The sequence below is a fragment of the Musa acuminata genome, chromosome BXJ3-7 (genome assembly GCF_036884655.1).
Source record: "Musa acuminata AAA Group cultivar baxijiao chromosome BXJ3-7, Cavendish_Baxijiao_AAA, whole genome shotgun sequence".
In the NCBI taxonomy this organism is placed as follows: Eukaryota; Viridiplantae; Streptophyta; class Magnoliopsida; order Zingiberales; family Musaceae; genus Musa; species Musa acuminata.
The window spans coordinates 3,792,524-3,814,014 of NC_088355.1; the positions used below are offsets into that span (position 1 = coordinate 3,792,524).

At 38.6% G+C, this 21,491-nt stretch overlaps 5 protein-coding genes across 6 annotated transcripts; 4 read left to right on the forward strand and 1 right to left on the reverse strand.

Annotated features, from left to right (window-relative positions):
- Positions 1-79: 79 nt before the first annotated feature.
- Positions 80-4,759, forward strand: LOC103990594 (uncharacterized). The gene is made up of 5 exons (XM_009409784.3): positions 80-236; positions 614-795; positions 3,658-3,876; positions 4,086-4,219; positions 4,375-4,759. The coding sequence occupies exons 1-5, from the start codon at positions 156-158 to the stop codon at positions 4,569-4,571; spliced, it is 813 nt and encodes a 270-aa protein (XP_009408059.1). The 5' UTR covers positions 80-155; the 3' UTR covers positions 4,572-4,759.
- Positions 4,760-5,650: 891 nt separating this feature from the next.
- On the forward strand, positions 5,651-6,491 carry LOC103990593 (uncharacterized). The gene is made up of 2 exons (XM_009409783.3): positions 5,651-6,017; positions 6,124-6,491. Exons 1-2 carry the CDS (start codon positions 5,825-5,827, stop codon positions 6,243-6,245), a joined length of 315 nt encoding a protein of 104 aa, XP_009408058.1. The 5' UTR covers positions 5,651-5,824; the 3' UTR covers positions 6,246-6,491.
- Positions 6,492-10,148: 3,657 nt separating this feature from the next.
- LOC103990592 (glutaredoxin-C8) lies at positions 10,149-12,983 on the forward strand. 2 transcript variants are annotated; one of them, XR_001978915.2, is made up of 5 exons: positions 10,149-10,635; positions 11,375-11,448; positions 12,455-12,553; positions 12,637-12,769; positions 12,895-12,983. XR_001978915.2 is itself a non-coding variant. In XM_009409782.3 (4 exons), the coding sequence occupies exons 1-4, from the start codon at positions 10,472-10,474 to the stop codon at positions 12,705-12,707; spliced, it is 408 nt and encodes a 135-aa protein (XP_009408057.1). In that variant the 5' UTR covers positions 10,149-10,471; the 3' UTR covers positions 12,708-12,901. The 2 variants fall into 2 exon arrangements, 1 of the variants encoding a protein (XP_009408057.1); XM_009409782.3 differs by having other exon boundaries at positions 12,637-12,901.
- Positions 12,984-14,634: 1,651 nt separating this feature from the next.
- On the forward strand, positions 14,635-16,597 carry LOC135643620 (homeobox-leucine zipper protein HAT14-like). Its single transcript, XM_065160796.1, has 3 exons — positions 14,635-16,038; positions 16,109-16,188; positions 16,273-16,597. The coding sequence occupies exons 1-3, from the start codon at positions 15,688-15,690 to the stop codon at positions 16,505-16,507; spliced, it is 666 nt and encodes a 221-aa protein (XP_065016868.1). The 5' UTR covers positions 14,635-15,687; the 3' UTR covers positions 16,508-16,597.
- LOC108953368 (uncharacterized) lies at positions 16,390-20,645 on the reverse strand. The gene is made up of 7 exons (XM_065160798.1): positions 20,391-20,645; positions 20,060-20,122; positions 19,699-19,822; positions 17,846-18,029; positions 17,535-17,683; positions 17,348-17,420; positions 16,390-16,521 (listed from the first exon to the last, which is right to left on the reverse strand). Coding segments are annotated over exons 1-4 (387 nt in total). The 5' UTR covers positions 20,589-20,645; the 3' UTR covers positions 16,390-16,521; positions 17,348-17,420; positions 17,535-17,683; positions 17,846-18,027.
- Positions 20,646-21,491: the final 846 nt, after the last annotated feature.

The following is a 21,491-nucleotide window of genomic DNA, read 5'->3' on the forward strand; positions in this document are numbered from 1 at the left end:
CTTATGACGTGCCGCATTCACCCGCGGCAACAACATGGTTTGACGAGCCATGCCACATGGCGGCCACATTCTTCTGCACCGGTCGCTAGAACTCCTTATTTAGTCCCGGAGGAGCAACGGACCGCCTGACGCTTCTCGAACTCGACTCTCCTCTCATGGCGGAAGAACCCAACGCCGGTCCCTCCAATCCCCAGCCGCCCCCTCCGTCGTCCGATGAGGGGCTTGGGAAACCTCAGGTACTTCGATCCTCCTCATTTCTGTCCCTGTTTCCACGCTGTTTCCCTTTGATTTCTTTGGAGATCTCGACCGGTTCTCAAGGTCACGCTGGTTCGGGTATCACGTTCTTGATTTAGTTTTGCGTTGTTTTGGGGAAATCATTTTCTTGGATTCTTCTATTTTCTTTGGACTTGGAATATATATAGTCTTAATTGAGGATGATCCCAATTCCCATTCTCATGTTGTTAGGGTTTCTGTATGACTACTTGAATCTGCAAAATTGTGTCAAAAATGACTTTTTTCCCCCTTCCTCTCATGTAAAGATTGGTTTTTGGGCTCTTATGTTTTCCTGATTCTTATTTGCCCGCCTCTTACTGTTGCTGCTGTGGTGATTCAGGTACCATATATTTCTGATTTCCAGATGTATCCGTTCATGTACACTAGACCATTTCCTTCACAAAACCTAGAAGAAGATGACAGCGGTCCAGGAATTTATGCCATCCCCTGTCTCCCGTACATGAGCCCTATGGCTGGGTTTTCTCCAAACACTCTCATTCCGCTTCGCTATAAGATACCAACGTAAGCATCTCTTTGCAACTTGCTGAAGATAAATTTTGTTCTGCTGTAATCAGTCAGATATGATCAGTCAAACTTGCTGAAGATAAGATTGAGCGAGCTTTCCCTTTTGCTTTGTTTTGAAAGAGTTTGAGTAATCAATTGCTGTTATAATTACTATGAATGAACTGTCTAGTTTTGTTGTTCAAGGATGTTCGCAAATTGCCATACTAATCTTCGTCTGGACCCTTTCTTAGACACCTTTATGTTTTATGTCTTGTGTTCTTCCTTTTAGATTTTGGTAATTTGTTGGCATTTTTGTGGTAAGAACTATTATTTTGTTGATTATAATTTGATAGCCCCTTGTTCACTTGATTCTGGTGATATACCTTTTTATGCTTTTGCTTTTTTGTTAATTTTTGAAAGACCATTTTATGTTGCATAATTGATGTATTATTTCATGATAAACATGAAAACAGAGTAATCAGAATACTATCTATAGGTGTGAGGAAAGCAGGAAAGGTGAATTTTTGTAACCTGCCATACCATACAAACTACAAAAGCTTATAAGGATGCCATCTTGCTCCAACAGTTATCATGAGGTGCTTATACTTGCTTACTTATAAATTGGTCTTCTGCCCCTACTATCATCGTTGAACTCGTGCAGTATTCAGTATGAGTAATTAAGAACTCAAAGGTTCTAAAATTCTAGATATTCTTAAGAAAATTTTATTTTCAGATTTTCACTGAGGAAATTTTAGAGGTTCAAATAATTTAATGAGAAGTAGGAAAAGTAGTGATCCATTATGACAATCTGCATAATTTTGTAGTTGGTGCCTTAAAGTTTGGATATGTGTCTGGTCTTCCAATAAGAAATAATAAAAAATTGATGTCTTTGAAAGTAGGTTCTCTATTTGTAGGGTTAAGGTTGCATATCCAACTTCCCCAAACTCCTCACTGGCATATGAGCCTCATGCATTTGTTCATTCTTTTTCTTAATATGCTTATAAAAAAACAAAAGCTAAGTAGATACATAAAAGACTATTGGCAAGTCATGTAGAAAAGTATCTTTCTTGCACTAATAGACATTTTCTTCTAAAAGTAGGATAAGGCTTGAAACAACTATATCTGAAAATCAACTTAGTTTTATGCTTAGAAGATCAATCATAGAAGCTATTTATTTATTAAGATAACTAATGAAAAAGTATAGAGAGAAAAAAAATATTTGCATATAGTTTTTATCGATTTAGAGAAAGCTTATGATAAAGTTCCTAAATATCTATTATGGTGGGTTTTAGAAAAAAAAGTTGTATCCACTAGTCATATTGATGTTATTAAGGATATGTACGATAATGTAGTTTTTCGTGTTAGAACTATAGAGAGTGTGTCTAGTGAGTTCCCTATTAGTATAAGATTACATTAAGGATCCGTTTTAAATCGCTACCCTTTCACATTAATAATGGATAAACTTACTAGATATTTACAAGCCTTGGTGTATATTATTTGCTGATGATATTATCTTAGTTGATGAGAGCCTAAGTGAAATTAATTATAAGTTTGAGTTTTGGAGGCAATCCTTAGAAGCTAAAGGTTTTAGATTAGCGAGGACTAAAATTGAATATATAAGATACAGTTTTAGTATTACTAGGAATAGACAGGAGAATATAGTTAAATTGGATATGCAAGATGTTCCTTTAAATAAAAGCCTTAGGTATCTTGGGTTAATTATTTAGTAAGATGGAGAGATTGATGAAAATATTATTCATAAAGCAAAAAACATGATTGTTAAAATGACAAGGGGCGTTAGGAGTCTTGTATGATCACCGGATACATTTGTGATTAAAAGAAAAATTTTATAAGACAGTTGTGAATCAGTAATTCTTTATGGCTATGAGTGTTGGATAATTAAAAAATAATATATAAAAAGTTTGTGTTGTTGAGATAAGAATGCTGAGATGGACATGTGAAGTTACCAGGAAAGATAGGAAAACAATATTTTTATTTATAAACGATTAGGTATCGCTTCGATAGAGGATGAGATGAGAGAGAATTGTTTAAGATGATATGAACATGTGCTTAGAAGATCTACGGATGCATTAGTTAGAAGAAACGAAATAATTAATGTTAGTAATAAGATGACAGACAAAGGAAGACCCAAAAGGATCTTAATAGAAACTATAAATAAGAATTTAAATATTTTAAATCTAACTAAACATATGGTATTTTGTTGATTTACGGTTTTGTTGTTGTTCTTATTGTTGTTGTACATTTGATTCTGAAAGTAGTTTATGATAGTCTTTAACATAGTTTTGTTTTTGAGAATACTTTCATTTTTCTTGGGAAAGTTTTGGTGTATTGTATGAGGATGTTGTCTGGAACGGTTCTCTTGATGTATCAAGGAACTTAGAGATCTTTGTATTTGGACATTAGCCCCACCTGTTGATTCTTGTACTTCAATCTGAGGAGACTGGTTAACAGAGGGCCATCTTGCTGTTTTTCTGCTTGAACTTTTAAAGGTGTCTAGTGCTCACTGGAAGCTAATATAAATTTAGAAAGAATTCCATTCTCTGTCAGGTTATGTATGTTTCAACACAAACACCAAGTGCAGTTTAGCTTATTAACAGTATGTTGCAAGACAAAAGTGATTGTACGCATTTTTTTATTTTATTTATCTTGAAAGTTTGCTTCTGTTAACAACTTTAACAGATATGGTGTAAATAAAGTTGTCATTATTGATTGTTTGTTTAACATGTCTGTTTCCGTTTACAGTTGTGCATGCACATACTTTTTGGGAATTTGTCTGTAGCATGTTGAGCGTTTTCCCCTCCGCGATAGAATATGAACTATGAATTTCATTCTTTCACCTCTCTGATGTGCACCTTTCAGGAGGCAAGAATCTACAGGTGGGGCTAATGAGCAGCATGGGCAAGAAGTGAGACAGCAACAAGGTCCTCAAAGGCAACCTGTCGTGAGGAGATTTCAGTTTGCAATTCAAATTGATTTGGGTCTCATCCTCAAGTTGGCGGCGGTGGTCTTTCTTCTCAGCCAGGATGGATCAAAACACAGGCTCATTCTTATGATGCTCTGTGCCTCACTTGTGTACCTGTAAGATGAGATTTTACTTAAAAAGCGTGAGATATATTTGATCCCTGATTTGCACAAAGCGGGAATCATAGTCCTTACTAATTGCCTATGATCAGGGAAAATTTTCTCTTATCCGAGTACATTTAGGAGTTTTAGAAGGGCTCTACTCCGGTTTACCTACAATGGCTTGCCCCATCACTCACCCTTTTAATCCATTCCGCAAATTGCAGATACAGAACTGGAGTTCTTGCCCCCTTCATAAGATGGCTTCAACAAGCAGGAGCGCCCCCTCAACCTCGACAACTTGTGCAGCCACAGAATGACCATCCTGTTGGTCATGGTGATGCAAATAATCCTCAACCTGGTATTACGTAACCCTGTAAAGCTTAAACATTTTCATGTGCACGTTATTCTAATGGAACGCGGTCTCTTATCATGATATCTGATGAGCAATGAACAACAAGTTTATAGGACATTAGTAGTGAAATTGATGCTGAAATGGGTTTGAATTACTTGCAGACCAAAATGTTGGAGTTGAGAGGCAGAACCAGCATCATCAACCAACAGAAGGCCAAGAACGACCGGCTGCAAATGAGAATCAACCAGAACCTGAGGGAGGACGGGGGATCAATTGGTGGCTCATTGTGAAAGAGATCCAGGTGTTCATCATCGGTTTTGTGACTTCTCTTATTCCAGGTTTCCATAACAATGGTTAATCTCCATCATCCCAAAATCTCATCACTTTTACTCTGTCGTATCTCATGTATGTTTGTACCCTTATTTCCTCGCATCTGTAGAATCAAAACTTTTCCTCTTTTCTTTTTTAACTTGGAAGTGACCTTACTTCTCTTGTAATCGAAACTATCTGTTGTGTTCGTGTGCTAATGATCTCTTGGTTGACTCCCGCCACCGAGCCGTTGACCTCTTTTAAGTCGTACTTGCTGTTTCAAGGTTCTCGAGTCAAACTTAGATTACTCATCTGACGAAGGCATGACCACATGGATTTATCTTTTATTTAACCTTTTTCCTTAGATTTGAGGACCACTTAATATGCAATTCTCTACAAATTACTTTTGTGCATTGTTAAAAGTAATGCTTTACATATTTAAATAGAAAAACATAAGAAAATGCTTACATAATTAATCAGGATTCCCATGTCTCGTTGACTCGGGCAAATGAAGCCAAATGAGAAGATGCCAACAAAAGTTTGACCTGCGTGGCTGCAGCGGCTAAAAAGAAACCTGGTTTGAATTAGTAGTGTCGCATTGTTTGACTTTGTGATGGACAATTTGACTATGTATTATTCCTTATCATATATTTATAATTTTATTGTCCTCTCTATAAGCATATTGAAATTTTATAGCAAAACATAATTACATTGAAAATTGATCATGGTTTTAAAATCAGACTCAATAATGATATGGATTTTTTTATTTTTAGAAATTGTTTTTATTTCATTAGAAATTAATCAAGACTTAGATTTTTCAAAGTTAGAATTGCAATTTTGACTGGGTTCTTCAATCGATATCTTAGCCACGTGTCCATTGATACGAGCCCCGTGTATTGCTCGCTGGTTCCAATCACCAACCAGCAAAACATGGTCAAAGTGACCTGGGAGTGCGGAAAGCATGACTGGGCCGAGGGCCAGTTGTCGCGACTCTGACTCGCGCGCTCCTGCGAACCCTAGCACAGACCGAACACCTGATCCCCGGAACGGGTCGACGGATGAAGGGTGGGCCCGACGTGAAGGCCGATCCCCGGGTGTAAATGTGGGTGCAGTCCAACGTTATTCGGACACGTTACCCGCCCCCGTTCGCCGTGACCACCACGGCCGTCTCCCGTCTTCGTTTCCTTCTGTTCGCCCATACTTTTGCTCCTTCGATTAGGGTTTCCTCTCTCCTTCTCCTCTGATCCCTTTTTCCGAAACCGTAACCAATAGGAGGAAGAGCTCTGTTTCTCGGGTTTTGCCATGGCATACGTCGATCACGCCTTCTCCATCTCCGACGAGGACATCATGATGGGCGACTCCAGCCGCACCATCGAGAACCGGCCCCCTATCAAGGAGATCGCCTTCGCCGTGTCCCTCCTCGTCTTCGGCTCTCTTGCCATCGTCGTCGGCTCCATCATGGCCGCGAACCGCATCGGCGGTGATCGCGCGCACGGTGACTACCTTCTTTCCCTTCGGATTTTCATCTTTTTTTCTTGTGGAATTTCTGCCTGACCCTCCGGTCACTCCTTTTCTGGGTTGGATTTGTATGGATGGATTAGGTGTTTTCTTCGCGATATTGGGGTCGGTGCTGTTTCTGCCGGGGTTCTACTACACGAGGATAGCTTATTATGCGTACAAGGGTTATAAAGGCTTCTCCTTTGACAATATTCCTGCGGTCTGACGGTGGTTCCAATCTCTCGGTGATGCGTTGTTCGGCTCTGTATGGCTTCTCTCCTGTATAGATTACTTTCGATGAAGCTCTACCCGGGCTCTTTATATGCCGGTCCTTTGTTCTTCTTGAACAACTTTCTATGTAGATTCTGTTGAGGTGTGACGATGGGATATCATGGCTGTGCCAGTGTAATCAAGATTCAGATTGTCACGTTAAATATTTATGTTCGCCAATGCATAGCTGGATTGTTAATAATTGGTTCAAGCCTTTAAGGTGCTCGTTGAATGGTCAGAATAGGAAATACTGACCATCCTTTTCTTTATGTAAAGTGCAAATGAGCCTCACATACTGCTTACTTTCTTGTTGTTCAACAATTAAATCTGCCTTTCATTTTGGATCTAACATCTTGCTTATTGTTTTGATAAAACTTGCTATAGATCTCTTGCTATGGCATTACTCTTCAAGATGTTCTTCTTAACTTTAGCTGCTATCCAGAAGTAGCCTTCTTTTACTTCTACATTTCTCAGTTAATTTACATAATTTCAATGCTTTTCTAATGAAGCTTCTAGTTAAAATAAGGAATCTAATAGTTTTTTAATAATTGATGATTCTCCAATGTAAGGGTCCAGCCCAACGACCTTTTGTGCCAACCATCGAGCTAGGTTGTTTGAATCCCACCTTATAGTTTGGAACTGTCTTTCATCTACACTGGTCTAGATGCTAATCATGGCACATGCACCGCATACTTCTGAAGGACATTTCATCTTTACTATCCTTCCGGAAGCTATTAGAATTGGCACGAAATGTGTGTTGTAAGTGCATTTATTTTTTAGTATAACCTTGAATAGATCTCTAAGGAAACTAGAATTTTCTCTTTTATCTTCCCTTTGATAACTTCTGCTTTTATTTTTTCTATGGCTAGTCAAGCCAATAAAAGAATGTGCTGCTTTTTATTTATTGGGTAGAATGGATTGCCATGATTTCTGAGCTAAACAGAGTTACTTGACCATTGTATTAGTTTCTACTATAATAACAACTCAGATTATAGTATTTAGCATCGATTGATAGGGATGCAACTTGGCACTTTTTAGAAAATCATCAGTTGGTAGCCTTTTGAGAGTCATACAGAACTGGGAGCTGTAATTATTGTTTTTTCACTTTGTAACATGAGTCAACTGTCTCGGTTTAACCATTCCGTCTACAAGGGATTACAACTTTTCGAGCAGATTTGCATACTGATTATATATATCCTTGTTCTGCATTCTTTGCCCATTATATAGATTGTTCTAAAGATGGACTAGGTAAGTAAGTTTGCTTTACAGTACAATTGTTAACATGCAGAAAATTTATCATTTGACAACTAATTCTGCTTTCAGTCTGCAGGGTATTGTGGTTCTTTAGAGAAGTTACCTCGATTATGGGCATTGGGCAGCATGTGAATTTAGATTATCATTTTCATAACCGAATCAGTTCTTAACTTTTCTAGTCCTGTGGGATCGTCAATAGTAATTTTTTTTCACATTTTTGACTGTCTGAGATGCAATCTTATTCAAGGGCTATGCTTTCAACAGCTTGTTTCTTGTTTACCATGTCATTTAATAATTTATGTCACTTTGGTATTTTCTATGTTTTCAGGTTATGTTTGGCTTGCTTGCAAATCTCACATTTGAACTTTCTGATGATAAAAATTATAGAGAAAGGAAACTGTCTGGTGCTCATCAAGCCAGATTAGTTGATGCTTGTTTTATAGGTAAACAATGCATGTACTAGCCTGGGAATATAAATTAAGGTTCCTAAGTATCTTGAGATGCCAAATGCAGATGCTTAAGTTAGCAATGCATGGAAACTTTATTGAACATCACAGACCATCAAACTTGTTGGTAGGTCATAATTAACGATGATAAACATATATAGGAATCATGTTTTTTTCTTTCTTGTGTTGATTATTAAGAGGATTTTTCTTCAGAATTTGCAAGCTAGAATAACATATGTACTCTGTGGTATTGGCCTGCCCTTGATCAGATATAGGTTGCAATTGAAAGACACCATGTGTAAAATGTTTTGTTCTGTTTGCTAGTATTAGCCCTAACCACGGTTTCAGAACCGTCGGTTTCGGTTTGACAAAACTTGGAATCAGAACTGAACCGGTAAGGGCTGGTTTTGGTTTTGAAACTGTTATCATCGATTTTGGGTCCGGTTCGTTCGATTTCAGTTCTAGTTCGAATCGATAATTTTTTTAATATTAAAAAAATAATTTATAACATAAAAAAATTCATCATTTTATTTTTAATATGAAAATTCATAATATGAAAAAAAAATTATAATCTATCTTGTTTCAGTATTTTTTATATTTTTAAATTATAAAATAACCAAAATACCTATGAATATATTCGTTTATATGGTTGTTGGGAGGGGCAAACTGGTCATTTGCCCCTCCATCAATCGTTGGGCCTAGTCGTTTGAGCCGAACGGTCGATTAACAACCTATTTGACCAGGCCTTTTTTTAATAAAACTGAATCGGCAGTTCCAGTTTCCCAAACCTAGGAACTGGAACCGAACTGCCCCTTGCCAGTTCCGGTTCGGTTCCAATTTGAACTGAACCGTGGTTAGGGCTAGCTAATATAGTCGATGAATAGGCATGTTGTCATAGTTTTTGAAAATGGGATCATATATATGTTTCAACATGTTCCGTCAAAATATCAAATGAGATTGTGTTATGAATTATTTCTTTTGATCAACTCAGTCTTTTCATGGCACATGTGCAAAATGGTTCTAGTAATGTGAGTACCTTCTGAACATTGGTAGGCCTATCATTATTCTAGTCCGATCTTTTGTTGCCTTGAAGTTGTGAGCAGAGAGAGATGGGTGTATCGCGAACTGTTAGTGAGACACAGATTGTCCATGTAAATTTTTTATTTTAACAAGGAAGATACGAAGCTGAAGGTCAGATTACTTACTGATGATGAGGTTTAGTTTCTAATCTATTTAAAAATGTACTCAAGTGCTTTTGCGTGGGAGGAAGACAGGTCTGATGCCCTTATGAGTCTTTTATGTTGCAACTTAAATGATTATTTGTTTGGTCTGACTCCATTGAATTTAGTTGGAGGAGAAAAGAATGGTATTATTCTATGCCAAATAATCAGAAATTGCAGATGATGCTATCTTGAGATCCTGTGTATTCTAATCAGCTCCAAATATCAGTAGATGATGAACTTTGTGCTGTGCTGAGATGGGAGGAATCTTTACATGGTTGTCTGGAAGAACAGCAGGTTCCTGGATAGCCTGTAAGTTGCACATTGCAATACATGTCTTCTTGTTTACTTTTCGATAGCAATTGGAGTAGAAACAAGCCATTTGAGTTCCAATGTTTGTGTGCAATTTGTTCAACCAGGAGAACAATGCTTGCTTGGGGCACTTTTTATTATTCATCTAATTGTCTCTTTGATTTATGTTATCATGATTGGCTCTTATCAACCACTTGATGTATTTGCGATGGATGATTGACATCTGTTCTTTAACATGCAGATTTGCTTCATGGTTGATATTATTATTATTCCCACTGGTAAGCGGCGAAGGTGAGATTCGATGTCTTACTGTGAACAAATAAAATCTTGTAAATTAATGCATAGTTCAACTCAATATATATATATATTTTTTTATAAGGATAAAATCAATGCCGATAGGTGTGTGTGTGTGTGTGTGTGTGTGTGAAGTCACCCAAATCCAGTGGCCACCACACTGACGCGTAGATTTGAACGCAACCAAATTCGAAGAACATTTCTTGCTTCTTTGTCTCACGCCTACGTTTAATAGTCTATCTGTGTGGATGGCGTGTTCCATGTCTTCGCTGTTGCTCTTTGGTGTTTCGTTTTCTTGAGGATGAGATCAATCGAGCTCAAATTTAATGTTGCTCGTATTACGGTTGACGATAGTATTTTTAGAAAAAAAACGCAGATAATAAGTGATGAAATTGAGATTTGATTATGATCTAAGAAACAAAATATGTACGGATCAAATCTCTGGATCGAGGTTTTAAAGAAAGTTGTGTGTCTGTCCATTAGATTTAAATCTGACGGTCAAGATAATGAGGCATATATGGCGTTAATCGTGTTCTATATTTAGAAAGGGCATACTTTTTGGCCATCGAGATCTCGTTTCAGTTTCTGCAGCCCTATCGATCCGACGATCTCAAGATCGGCGTGGCGTGGCGTAGCGTCGCGTAGCGGTCGGGAAGATGGCGGCGGCCGGGCGGCATCTGGGAATGACAGCGGTGGCCGTGCTCGCGGTGGCGACCTCTCTCTTCGGCCTATCGGACGCCTCCGCCGCCAAGAAGGTGGCTTTCGTCAAGAAGACCGTGTCCTCCCACGATATCGTCATCTTCTCCAAGTCCTACTGTCCGTATGTTCGCATCTCTCTCCCCTCCCTCCGTCCGTTACTGTGCTTTCTAATTGCTTGATGAATCCCTTGTCGCCCCTAACCAAAGGGGGGGCACAGATCTCCGTGCTGGACGGTTGGGGGTGTTGGGTCTTGCTCAAAGAATATATTTTGAGTCGAGCTCTGGGTTGATTTGGTGCAGATATTGCATAAAAATTTCATTTTGCTGTTGGCTATTGCGGTTTCTAATTTTGATTTGACCTTATTTGACATTTCTTCTGGTAAAGTGGATCTAGATGTCATTGCACGTCTACATGAAAAAGTATTCTGCTAAATTGTATCATCTTAATGTGTTGCTTTGACGGCCCTCAACTACTATTCTTCTTTAGAATATGAATTATCGCTTTGTTGTGGATGGATGAAAAGAATGCTTGATGGGTGTTTCTCGTTAGCAGTGTGGCCCATCTTAAGCAGCCAAGTTGGCTCTGTTCTGGTTGTGGGGCATCTTTTATTCGATCAAATATTATAACTTTTAATGATATTAGTGTCCCCAGTATAAAATTTTCCTCTTGATTACTTTATCCAAAAATTCCCATTTTAACATGCCCTGAAATGCATCTGCTGTAGTTCAGTTTCTTTGCGAGCTTACGGGATTGTATTGTTGCTATGGATATGTAATGCCTCAATTCAGTTTCATCTTCTTAGACTAGGCTAGATTCGATTTCCTAACAAAATATCCCACTATTCGCATCTGGTTGGACAGGTACTGCAGAAAAGCTAAAGCTGTTTTCAAGGAACTAAAGAAGGAACCTTATGTTGTGGAGTTGGATCAGAGAGGTTTGCTTCCTGAGCATTCATGTTATTATTTTAGCCTGTCTCTAATACCTTTTGATGACTATTTTCGTTAGTTATCTTGAATTTCACAAAATTAGGTATCCAAGAAACAGGAAAGTTCAAGCAATTTTGTAAGATAAGTGCAAACAGTTTTGATGAACTGAAATTCACTTTACATACATGTTTTCAATTTTGTCTGACACAGCAAGTAGTAAGCTAGAAACGGTATGTGCAACCAAATTTGATGGTGTACACAAGTTGAGAAAGGAAAACGTGAAATTTCTATTGCAACGAGTGCTGCCCTAAGGCATCATTACGTCATCTAAATGTTTCAAAACAATCGTAGAAGCATAGAGAGAAATCTAATATATAAAAATTATCAGAAGATGCTTGAACCCTTGAGCATGGAGCAACCTTGTAATCCCAGAGAGCATTGTACTTTGAGCCCAAAAACACATCTCAGAGGGCATGACATAGGGGTCTCGAAATGTGCTTTCTGTTGACTAATAACTCATCCCATAACCCTGGATGAAGGTTGTAACAATTTGAAGTTAGGATCCCCATTGTGAGCTCAGTGGCTATTCAACATGGTTTCTTGCAATTTCGTTGCTTGGTGTACTGCATGGCCACCTGTTTCATATTTTCAATATCCCTTGACCAATAAGATACAAGTGGAGATCTCTCCATTGCTTTATCAAGATAATTTGTCTGCTTTATCAAGGTACTTATCCCAACCTCGAGGAGTGGTGCAGAAGTTTTGATCTCTCCACTGCTAGGTCTGCATATGTATGATCATACAACATATTCACCCACTGTTAACTCCTATCTAAAAATAATGAAATCATCTCAAGTATGGTTTTTCTGTTTTGTCTTCTCATGATCTTTGTAGTAATATATCTGCTTTTGGTTACATTGCTATGTTGATGGCTTGAGAACATCTGCAAATCACACTCGAAAACTATATCCAGTTTTTTATTTATTTTTCCTCCTTTTGTGCCTGTTTTCTCAGAGGACGGATATGAAATTCAAGATGCCTTGTCTGAGATGGTTGGGAGGCGTACAGTGCCTCAAGTGTTTATCCAGGGAAAGCACTTGGGTGGCTCAGATGGTACCTAAGCTCCATCACTTTACTTCTAACTTTTACATGTGAATTCCAGAACTTATTTAATTATGGTTTGTATTGCATTTCAGATACTGTTGAAGCATATGAAAGCGGAAAGCTTCTGACACTTATTGGTATTGACTCAAAAGATGATCTTTAAACGATATTGTGTATCTCATTCATCAATCAATCAGGAGATGGATGGGCTGAATCTTTCATAAGGTGTGGCTGGATATTATTATGTCGTCTCCGTGGTTTCTATAAACATTATTTAGTTTCAAGTATGTTTTTTTTGCTATTAGAATCTTGATGTTAAATGAATAATCTTCTTAGTCATATCTTTGCAGATGCAAACTATGAATCACTTGCATGTTTACGTGGCCATATCACAGTGAACCATAGAACTTTGGGATATATACACTGCTGGTTTTTTATATTTATTAGCTTGATCTAGAGAATCTAGATGTTCGTTGAATTACTAGTGTTGTTGGCATAATCATATTGTTATATAAAGTTATCTTTGATCCTTGTACAATTTTATGTATTTCAGGATGTTCGCGATTACTCCAAAGTCACCCACCTCCCATCTAAAATTTATCCAAGTTAGATCTTCTTATCATCCTGATTTAAAACATAAAAAATTTACATTGAGATCTCTATAGTTATAAAAGTGAAACATTTAAATTCATTTATCTTAATATCGTTAATCTTATCGATGGAAACACGAAAGTAATGAATAAAAAAATAATTTTAACGTTCTAGTTGGTGGTAATGTATGACGTCAGTGGTGGTGGACAACAACATTATTGAGGATCGTGAGTAGTTGTTGTGGATGAGAAAAGCGACGGTGAGAAATAGGATCGTTCTGTATCTATGTCGGGATCGATGCATATGTTGAGCGATCCTTTCGTCGCTCGACAACTATGTCGATGCAATGAGCGTCGAAAGGATCGCTCAATAACTATATCGGTACCGATATAGTTGTAGAGCAATTATCATCTATCGTCGTCGCTCTTCTCATCTATAACAATCACTTGTGGCTCCCAACAGTGTTATCGTCTTCTACTACTGACGTTATCGTCACCACTAATTAGAACGTTAAAATATTTTTTTTATCAATTATTTTCGTATTTCCGCCGATAAAACCGATAATGTTAGAGAAAATGGATTTAAATGTTTGACTTTTATGGATTCCTTAAATTATTTTAAGTTTAAGGATCAGAATACTAAGGAGATTTAATTAAATAAGATAATATATAATTAGCTAATATCATATTTTTATAAATTCATAAATCATTTCGCATTTTGGTCGATAAAACTGATAACATTAGAGAAAATAGATTTAAATGTTTGACTTCTTTTATGGGTTTAACTAAATGGGATAATATGTAATTAGCTAATATCATATTTTTGTAAATTCATAAATCATTCTTTAATGTTCTTCAACAGATATCGAGATTGCATATTAGGTTTACTATTTAATGTTCTTAGGGCATTATTATTGCTTCTGAGACCAGAATTTTCTATCATTCGTGGCAAAAGACTTGGGGTTTTGGAATAATAGAAGGCAAGGAAGTTTGACCAAAGGACAGCCATCTAATAAAGAACACTGCTCATAGCTCCTTCTATAAGATCCAATCAGATGCAACATTTTCGGCTCAATCAGATAATCTTTATTATATTTTGATGATCGATTATTGTACTATTGTCCGGAAGTATGAAATTACTACGTCAAACAAGTTGAGATGTGATTTGACTTCCAATCTTGTTGAGTGCAGCATTATCACTCAGATTGAATATTCTTTTCTTAGTGTTCAAGTGTGTGTGTTCTCCAACATATCAAAATTGGATCAGGAAGTCTTTATGAACCGGAAAAATAGAATATGTGATGCTTAAATTTTGGGGAAATTCTACATGGTAGAATAGTCAAACCTATGTCCGATCGATTGTTCATTACTTGCAGACTGTTGTTACAAGAGAAAATATGTGCTTTAATTGTTGTTGAAGCTTAACACTGTGCATATCTCTGCCCCTAATTCTTTACATTTCTGATTGCATAACAATTGTTTCTTGAACCTGCTAAATACCTGTTAAAGGATGTGACAAAAGCAAACAAAAGCCAGATTGAACAATAGAAGAAGAGGCAAATGGAATGATTGAGTTCTCTAAGCCATGCTTTTGCTACTTAACCTACCAATTCTGTAGCATTTGCAAAGCAGAAGCAGCCAAAAGTCTTCTTTTTAAGGTCAGATTGCCAGATCATGAGATCTAATGATCGTGATAGATAGATAGATAGATAGATAGATAAGACCTTTCAGCAATAATAAACACGAGTGACTGATTCAAGTTCAGCTTTTAGGTGGTGGTTCGTTTCAACACACAGCTGTGCGTGCATACATCCTCAGGTCATATTATTTTTACGTAAAACTACTAAAAAAAATGGCTACATTTGGGGATGAATTATTGCCCACAAGTGGGAGTCAAACGTCCAATGTCATCCTCCATCCTTATCCTTTCTAGGAATCAAAAGGCCAGTTGACTAAAAGTTTTAGTCAAATCGTCAATGGTCAACCCCGGATTATGATCTCCCATCTTATCACGCATGACCCACAATCGCCGGTCAACTTTATCCTCCTGCGAACGCTCGTTACTTCCCCACCATCAGCTTCACCAACATCCCCGAGGTAATTGATCTCTCGTTACGCTGATGCGGACTTTGAGAACCAGGCGACGATTGCAGCGGGTGCCGCAGCCGCTACGAGGTTGACCAGCCATGCGTGCCTGATACACGAGTGAGAAAGGTGTCGGGAGATGCATCGCATCGAGACCCGGCAATAATATATAGACGACTTGGGTGGGGTGGTGACGTTGAGAATTGGCCCTCACCGGTCAATCCCGAGAAAGAGATAATTACTTGGACTTTTTGGAGCCGAAGGGAAGAATATGATTCATTGTTGCAGCAATGGGTCTGATACTGTTGGGTGAAACTTGGGTGGTGATGTTGCATTGATTCACCTGCCTCCGATTTCTCAAAGGATGATGGGTAACTGCCTTGAAGACTTTTCATGCTGACTTAAATGGGGAGTGTGGACCTTTGATCCCACGTCCGACCACATAACTTTGGACTCATTAAAGCTGTAATGACATGTTCCAACCTTCAGCTTTTACTGTCCACAATAAATCTCCTCTTCCCCTTCTCATCTCTTCCGCGGCAGAACCTCCTCCCCCCCAACATGGAGGTAGAGGAATGTGACACCAGTCTCACCCTCTCCGTAGGTGGAGATTGTGCTGGTGGCCTGGTTTCCACTCAATTCCATGCCTTGTTCCCTTTCCACCACCACCACCACCACCAGCAGCAGGAAGAAGAAGAAGAAGAAGACTGTAGCAGGAAGACCATCATAGCAGGTGGCACGAGGAAGAAGCTAAGGCTCAGCCAGGAACAGCAAGCATTGCTGGAAGACAGCTTCAGAGAGCACACCTTTCTTGCTCCGGTTGGTACTCACTTGCATGCAAAAACCGTAGTTTGTTTCCTGCGTCTGACGAGTGTTGTTGTCATGGCAGAAACTGAAGCAGGAGTTGGCCAGCCGGCTAAACATACAGCAACGGCAAGTGGAGGTCTGGTTCCAGAACAGGAAAGCGAGGTAGTAAGCTCGACTCCTCCTCTGTTGCTTCTTCTTCTTCTTCTTGTTCCGAATTCCCATGGATCTCTGCCCGAGTGGGTGCAGGAACAAGTTGAAGCAGACGGAGGCGGAGCTGGAGACCCTCAAGAAGTACCGTGAGAGGCTGAGCGAGGAGAACCGGAGACTGAAGAGGGAGGTGGAGGAGCTGCGGAGCACGAGAAGGCTCGGATCGCCGGAGCCGATGGCGACCACGCTGACCATCTGCCCGGCCTGCTTGAGGAAGACCAGCTGCCGAGCGCGACCCCAACGCCAAGGAGGGACGAACGGAGTCTCCACGTAGTGAGCTGGTCAGCTCTGTACAACGTAGAAACAAAAAAGGAAGGAAATGTTAGCGTAGTATAAGATAAATGGAAATCTCTCTTTAGCACTACCTCAACTATACACAAATATGCCGCCATGCTTCTCTAATCTATGCATTCTAACTAATGCCCATGGCACAGTACGAGTTCTATTACACCGGACGATACAGGTCCTATACCAAACACACTACCCGGTTTATCATAATCCGTGCATCCCATAGAAGACAGATAAATACGGCTAAGAAAATCTTGGTTTCTACTATTCTTGTCATCTCAATACACAATTCAGAGAGTCCAATTGCATAAGAGTGTTCGAAGCAGAGAAAAATTGCAACTCAAGAAGCAGATGAAGAATAATAGCATCATGGTGGGAGTAGAAAGTGGAACGAGTCAGTGTTCCACAATGAGTGCCCGTGATTGTCTAAGATAAATTTGACCTGTTCTCAGCCAAGCAATTTAGGCTCAAGGTCAGTGTCACCATTGCCAATACAGAAAAAAAAAAAAAATGAGAACAGGAATTCCTAAAAGTTTCTATCGTGAATACAAGATATAGCCATACACACTTCGTTCGGAAAACCAACAAATACACTCGCCAATGTTAAAGAGTCAAAAGCTCTCAAAAAAGATCTAAAAGAAATGAGATGAACAATATATTTCATCACCCAAAATGATGTTAGAACCAAGTAAGGTCCAATTTATTGAGTACCCACATGTTTAACATTATATTATATTTATATATATTTTTTCAACGAACAAGCTGTAATTTATTTGCTTGGCATTTTTCAGCTGTGAACATGTTAGAGGTGACAAAAGAGACTTACCTGTACGACAAGAGTACTCGAGGGAATTGAGACTGTTGATTTCAAACAGGTGCTTCATGTTTACACGAGAAACCTGACCAAGAGACAAACGAAATAAAAAAAGAGAATAGGTTTTAGACAAATGCTTGCAACCAACACCTGCTTTTGAATAGTTCACAATACCATGGGGAATAGTCAGAGAACTGACCTCATCAATCATTATTATGTCCAGCCATTTTTTGTTTCAACCAAGCCAAGCCAAGCCAAGCCAAGTGATACCACAGAATGCAGCTACAAAGAGAGGTGACAGAAAGCAGGATACCCAAGCTGGTTCATTGTCAAACGAGTTTTCTTGACCTGCAGAAATTTCAAAGCAAAGATGAAATACCAGGTACGAAAAAATAACTTGATATTTTTGGCAGGTTGTGCATCATGATTCAGAGATCAAAACAAGCTGGTTGACTGCCTCAACCCGACAAATTGTTTCATAAATGTTGGCCAACATATAAAAACACCCACCTTAGAAACAGTAGAGGGATGACTAGAATCAAATGATTACATCCATCAAGTCCCTTGCTTCCTTCCCAAGTTTCGACCAATTTCAATGCTGATGACCAGAATGGTCAGCACCTCCCATCATTCGGCCAATTTGATGCAAACAATCTATCTTTCGATCAGATGCGTAGGAACCAACGACTGAGTCCTGTTCAATTTTCAACAAAGACATATGGCTGAGTCAGAACAAGAGAAATGTCATTGTAACTTGTGCTGTATCTATTTTATAGTTCACAACTGATTGTTTTGGCAGGAATTCGCCTGAAATTGCTTCATTCACATTCTAAATGCAAAAACAAAATACAAAAACAACTTAACCGACGGGAAGCCATTGGTTCCAAAAACAAATGAAGCACATCTGAGTGAAAGAAATAATTGGAAATTTTCAGATACATCATAGATGATTTTTAGCACTTTAAGCAAGTTGAAATATATCAAAAATGAGTATGTTCATTTTGATTCAGTCTGAAACAGAAAAAAAAAAAAAGAGTGGGTATTTTCTAGCCCCAACATCAAATGCTAGCCACCTTTATGGGCAAGTTTATAATCTTTGGGTCAATACATTTACTCTTATCAGAGAAGCCTTCGCCTAGAAAGTTCAGCAAAGATTTGAATATGTTTTTGACCATGAGTCCCCAGCAAGCTTCAAGCATTCACACTTGAGACGTATGCATGTTGCATTAACCCCATAACCAGTTAAAAATCAAAGAAATTGCCAATAGAGGTTCTTCAAGGGAGAAGCTGATAATATAGAAGCTATATTGACAAAGTTATGCTTAATATTTCCACTAATGAGTCAAGTGAACTGGCACATAAGGCATGCTTAATATGATTGGAATTCTTTTGAGGAAAAAAAACCTTATATTCTAATAGAGGTCTTTAAATAGATCACCACCTACAAAGAACATTAAAAAAAATGTTTCTTATGTTATCTGGAGAACAACTCAATATGATCCGTGAATAATACAAAAAATATGTCCCTGCTGGCAGAGCAGTTGATGACATAACAAAATCTTTTAATATGATGCTAATAGCTTGCAATAGCATATGACCTCAGTTGAACGAAACAGACTGGAAAATGCAGCAGCAATGAACAAATGCCAACATAAAAATCCCAAAAAATATAATCAGAATCCATGATAAATCAAAGTGATAAAAATTTTCTGCTCAAAATTTCAGTATGACAAAAGCTACAATCATAAATAATGTATTGCTAATACGCAAACATAGTCCATGAGCTCTGTCTGTGAAAAACAGATCACTTAATGACCAACGCAATTTAAATTTGAAGCCTTTCAACATCATCAACTCTAATCAACATGTAACTCTAGTAATGTCTGGTCAAATAATATTCAGCTGAAATTTACCAAAAATTACAAACTTTCCTTATTTTCTAAACTTTGTAGTGATCAGAAGACGATCATATCTTCCCTTCTACAAACATAATTATTTAAATTAGAGAAACTCTTGGGCATTCATCTTCTTTGAAAAAAAGTTTAATCACACAACCATTTCCGTGAATATTAAAGAAACATGTAATTGAAGTGCAATTTTCTATATATACAATATATCTAATTAATTCCTTGAGAAAAATAATAAAAGCAGACTGTTTCATTCAAGCATTTGCCAGTACCTTCATGTAGCATACTCAATTCTCAGTATCTAAAGCAGCTAGAGGTTCATCCTGGATGAATAATTAGGACTGCTCTAGTTGATATCATCAATTATTGAACACCATAACTATCTAAGAATAATTAGGACTGCTCTAGTAGAGATCATCAATTATTGAACACCATAACTTTCTAAGACAGACGTACAAGTTACCCTCTGCAGCCCGTATGGGGCCTTCCCCCTTCTCCGAGTCCTTTCCATGCTCTCATATTTCCATTGCCCGCTCACCACATATTTCTCGAGCACGACAGAAAATATTATGAAGTTCATCTGCAAAACGAAGTAGTTAAAGGCATTCAATTTACCCAAGTTTTTTGCAGAACTTTCCATCAAATTAGAGGAGCACAACCATGAACAGTAGTGGGAGTAAATGCAAGTTCCGGAATTTTGTGTCTCAAGACTGCAATCATAAACTCTTGAAATCTGAATGTGGTTATGGATCTTCATCACATGACCCCTTTGAAGTCCGCAGGCAGAAATTTCCAAGATCTTGACTAAAAGAAGTACCTTTCTGGAGGGTTGAAGCAGATACTGCTGCCATCCCTTTGAATTCAAGATGGCCGAGTCTACCTGCCACGGAAGCAACACAGCCTCAGGGAAAGCAACAACAAGTCAATTCTAAATACAGTCTTCGAGTCATAAATGCACACCTAAACATGAACATGTCCAACTCCGACAAACAAAACACAACCATACCCACGTTCAGATTGTGCAAAATACATATCAAATCAATCATTTGATAAAGAACTAGAAACGATCGTGCAAACATAGAAGAGCCCTAGTTCTTGAGATCATGGAGTTCTTCAAATACTAGAATTAACCCTAAACCTAATCGCACCAGCTCTTGTCGGTGCCCCTGTTGTGGAGGGTCACGGAGACCTGAGAGACGGCGCGGACGGAGCCGATCGCGCCGGAGAGAGATGCTCTGGCTCGAGGCCGACGCGATCCAGGGTCTCGAGGACATGTGCATTCCCGTCGTGAAGTCGGAAGCCGCGAGCCCGAAGCCCGAAAGGACGACGAACGAAGCGCTGCTCATGCCCGACCGGGGGCCGGGTCTCGGCGACCTCCCGGCGGCCCGTCGTCGCGCGTCGGAAGGCCAATGAGGAGCGTACGGATCTCGCTGTCTGTTTGGCACGTAAGCAGCAGATTCCGAGATCCGACCGGTCAGTGAACCGGGCACTTGATGCACCGGTTCGGTTCAGTTCCGGGTCATGTTGGCCCGGGCCATATTTGCTGAATTAGATAATTAATGGTAACGAAATTAAATTAAATTAAATAAAAATTAATGGGAAACAAAATTTAAAAGTTAATTTAAATTAATATTCCAACAAATTTGGTTGATGTTTCCCTAACTAATTTAATAACTAAATTAGTTAACGACTAATTCTCGAGAATCAACTAATATTATAAAAAATATTATTTTAATTTAATTGTCTAAAGCAATTTTGGAAGAAGCACTCGTAATAAAGATTAAACTTTTTAATAATTAAATGATTAATTATTTATGATTATTTTTTTATCATAGAATAAAATAGTATAATATAAATAAATGATATAGCAAAAAGAAGGAAACAACTATCGACCATCTCGACCATGAGCTGCAGCAATGTAGGGAGATTAAACTGTTCGCAACGAGTTCGAGTTGGAATCAAGTGATCCGATGATCTCTTTCTTTTTCTCTTCTTCCTCCTCCTCCTCTGTTTTCACTTCGCTTGGGTTCAATGATTCACCGCTCTCACAGTCGAGGAGACTTCAATTGCAAGACTCCACCGCCGGTACCGAAGTCAATGTGAGCTAACTCGCATGAGAACCTACGAGACTGTCAGACGGAGAAACCATTTGCGTCCCTTCCTCTTCAATGCATAGCATTAACCTCCGTCACGTTAGCAGGCAGCGAATCTAATCGTGATAGTATAGTTACAGGCCAATCATCACCTTC

Excerpts from the sequence above, each read along its gene's own strand:
- LOC103990594 (XM_009409784.3), top strand. The coding sequence starts at position 156 with ATGGCGGAAGAACCCAACGCCGGTCCCTCCAATCCCCAGCCGCCCCCT. Across the intron at positions 237-613 it reads AGGGGCTTGGGAAACCTCAG|GTACCATATATTTCTGATTT; the intron begins GTACTTCGATCC and ends GTGGTGATTCAG. Across the intron at positions 796-3,657 it reads CTTCGCTATAAGATACCAAC|GAGGCAAGAATCTACAGGTG; the intron begins GTAAGCATCTCT and ends TGCACCTTTCAG.
- LOC103990593 (XM_009409783.3), top strand. The coding sequence starts at position 5,825 with ATGGCATACGTCGATCACGCCTTCTCCATCTCCGACGAGGACATCATG. Across the intron at positions 6,018-6,123 it reads CGGCGGTGATCGCGCGCACG|GTGTTTTCTTCGCGATATTG; the intron begins GTGACTACCTTC and ends TGGATGGATTAG.
- LOC103990592 (XM_009409782.3), top strand. The coding sequence starts at position 10,472 with ATGGCGGCGGCCGGGCGGCATCTGGGAATGACAGCGGTGGCCGTGCTC. Across the intron at positions 11,449-12,454 it reads TGTGGAGTTGGATCAGAGAG|AGGACGGATATGAAATTCAA; the intron begins GTTTGCTTCCTG and ends CTGTTTTCTCAG. Across the intron at positions 12,554-12,636 it reads GCACTTGGGTGGCTCAGATG|ATACTGTTGAAGCATATGAA; the intron begins GTACCTAAGCTC and ends ATTGCATTTCAG.
- LOC135643620 (XM_065160796.1), top strand. The coding sequence starts at position 15,688 with ATGACATGTTCCAACCTTCAGCTTTTACTGTCCACAATAAATCTCCTC. Across the intron at positions 16,039-16,108 it reads AGCACACCTTTCTTGCTCCG|AAACTGAAGCAGGAGTTGGC; the intron begins GTTGGTACTCAC and ends TTGTCATGGCAG. Across the intron at positions 16,189-16,272 it reads TTCCAGAACAGGAAAGCGAG|GAACAAGTTGAAGCAGACGG; the intron begins GTAGTAAGCTCG and ends GAGTGGGTGCAG.
- LOC108953368 (XM_065160798.1), bottom strand. The coding sequence starts at position 20,588 with ATGAGCAGCGCTTCGTTCGTCGTCCTTTCGGGCTTCGGGCTCGCGGCT. Across the intron at positions 20,123-20,390 it reads AGGGGCACCGACAAGAGCTG|GTAGACTCGGCCATCTTGAA; the intron begins GTGCGATTAGGT and ends CTTCCGTGGCAG. Across the intron at positions 19,823-20,059 it reads TGCTTCAACCCTCCAGAAAG|ATGAACTTCATAATATTTTC; the intron begins GTACTTCTTTTA and ends TTCGTTTTGCAG.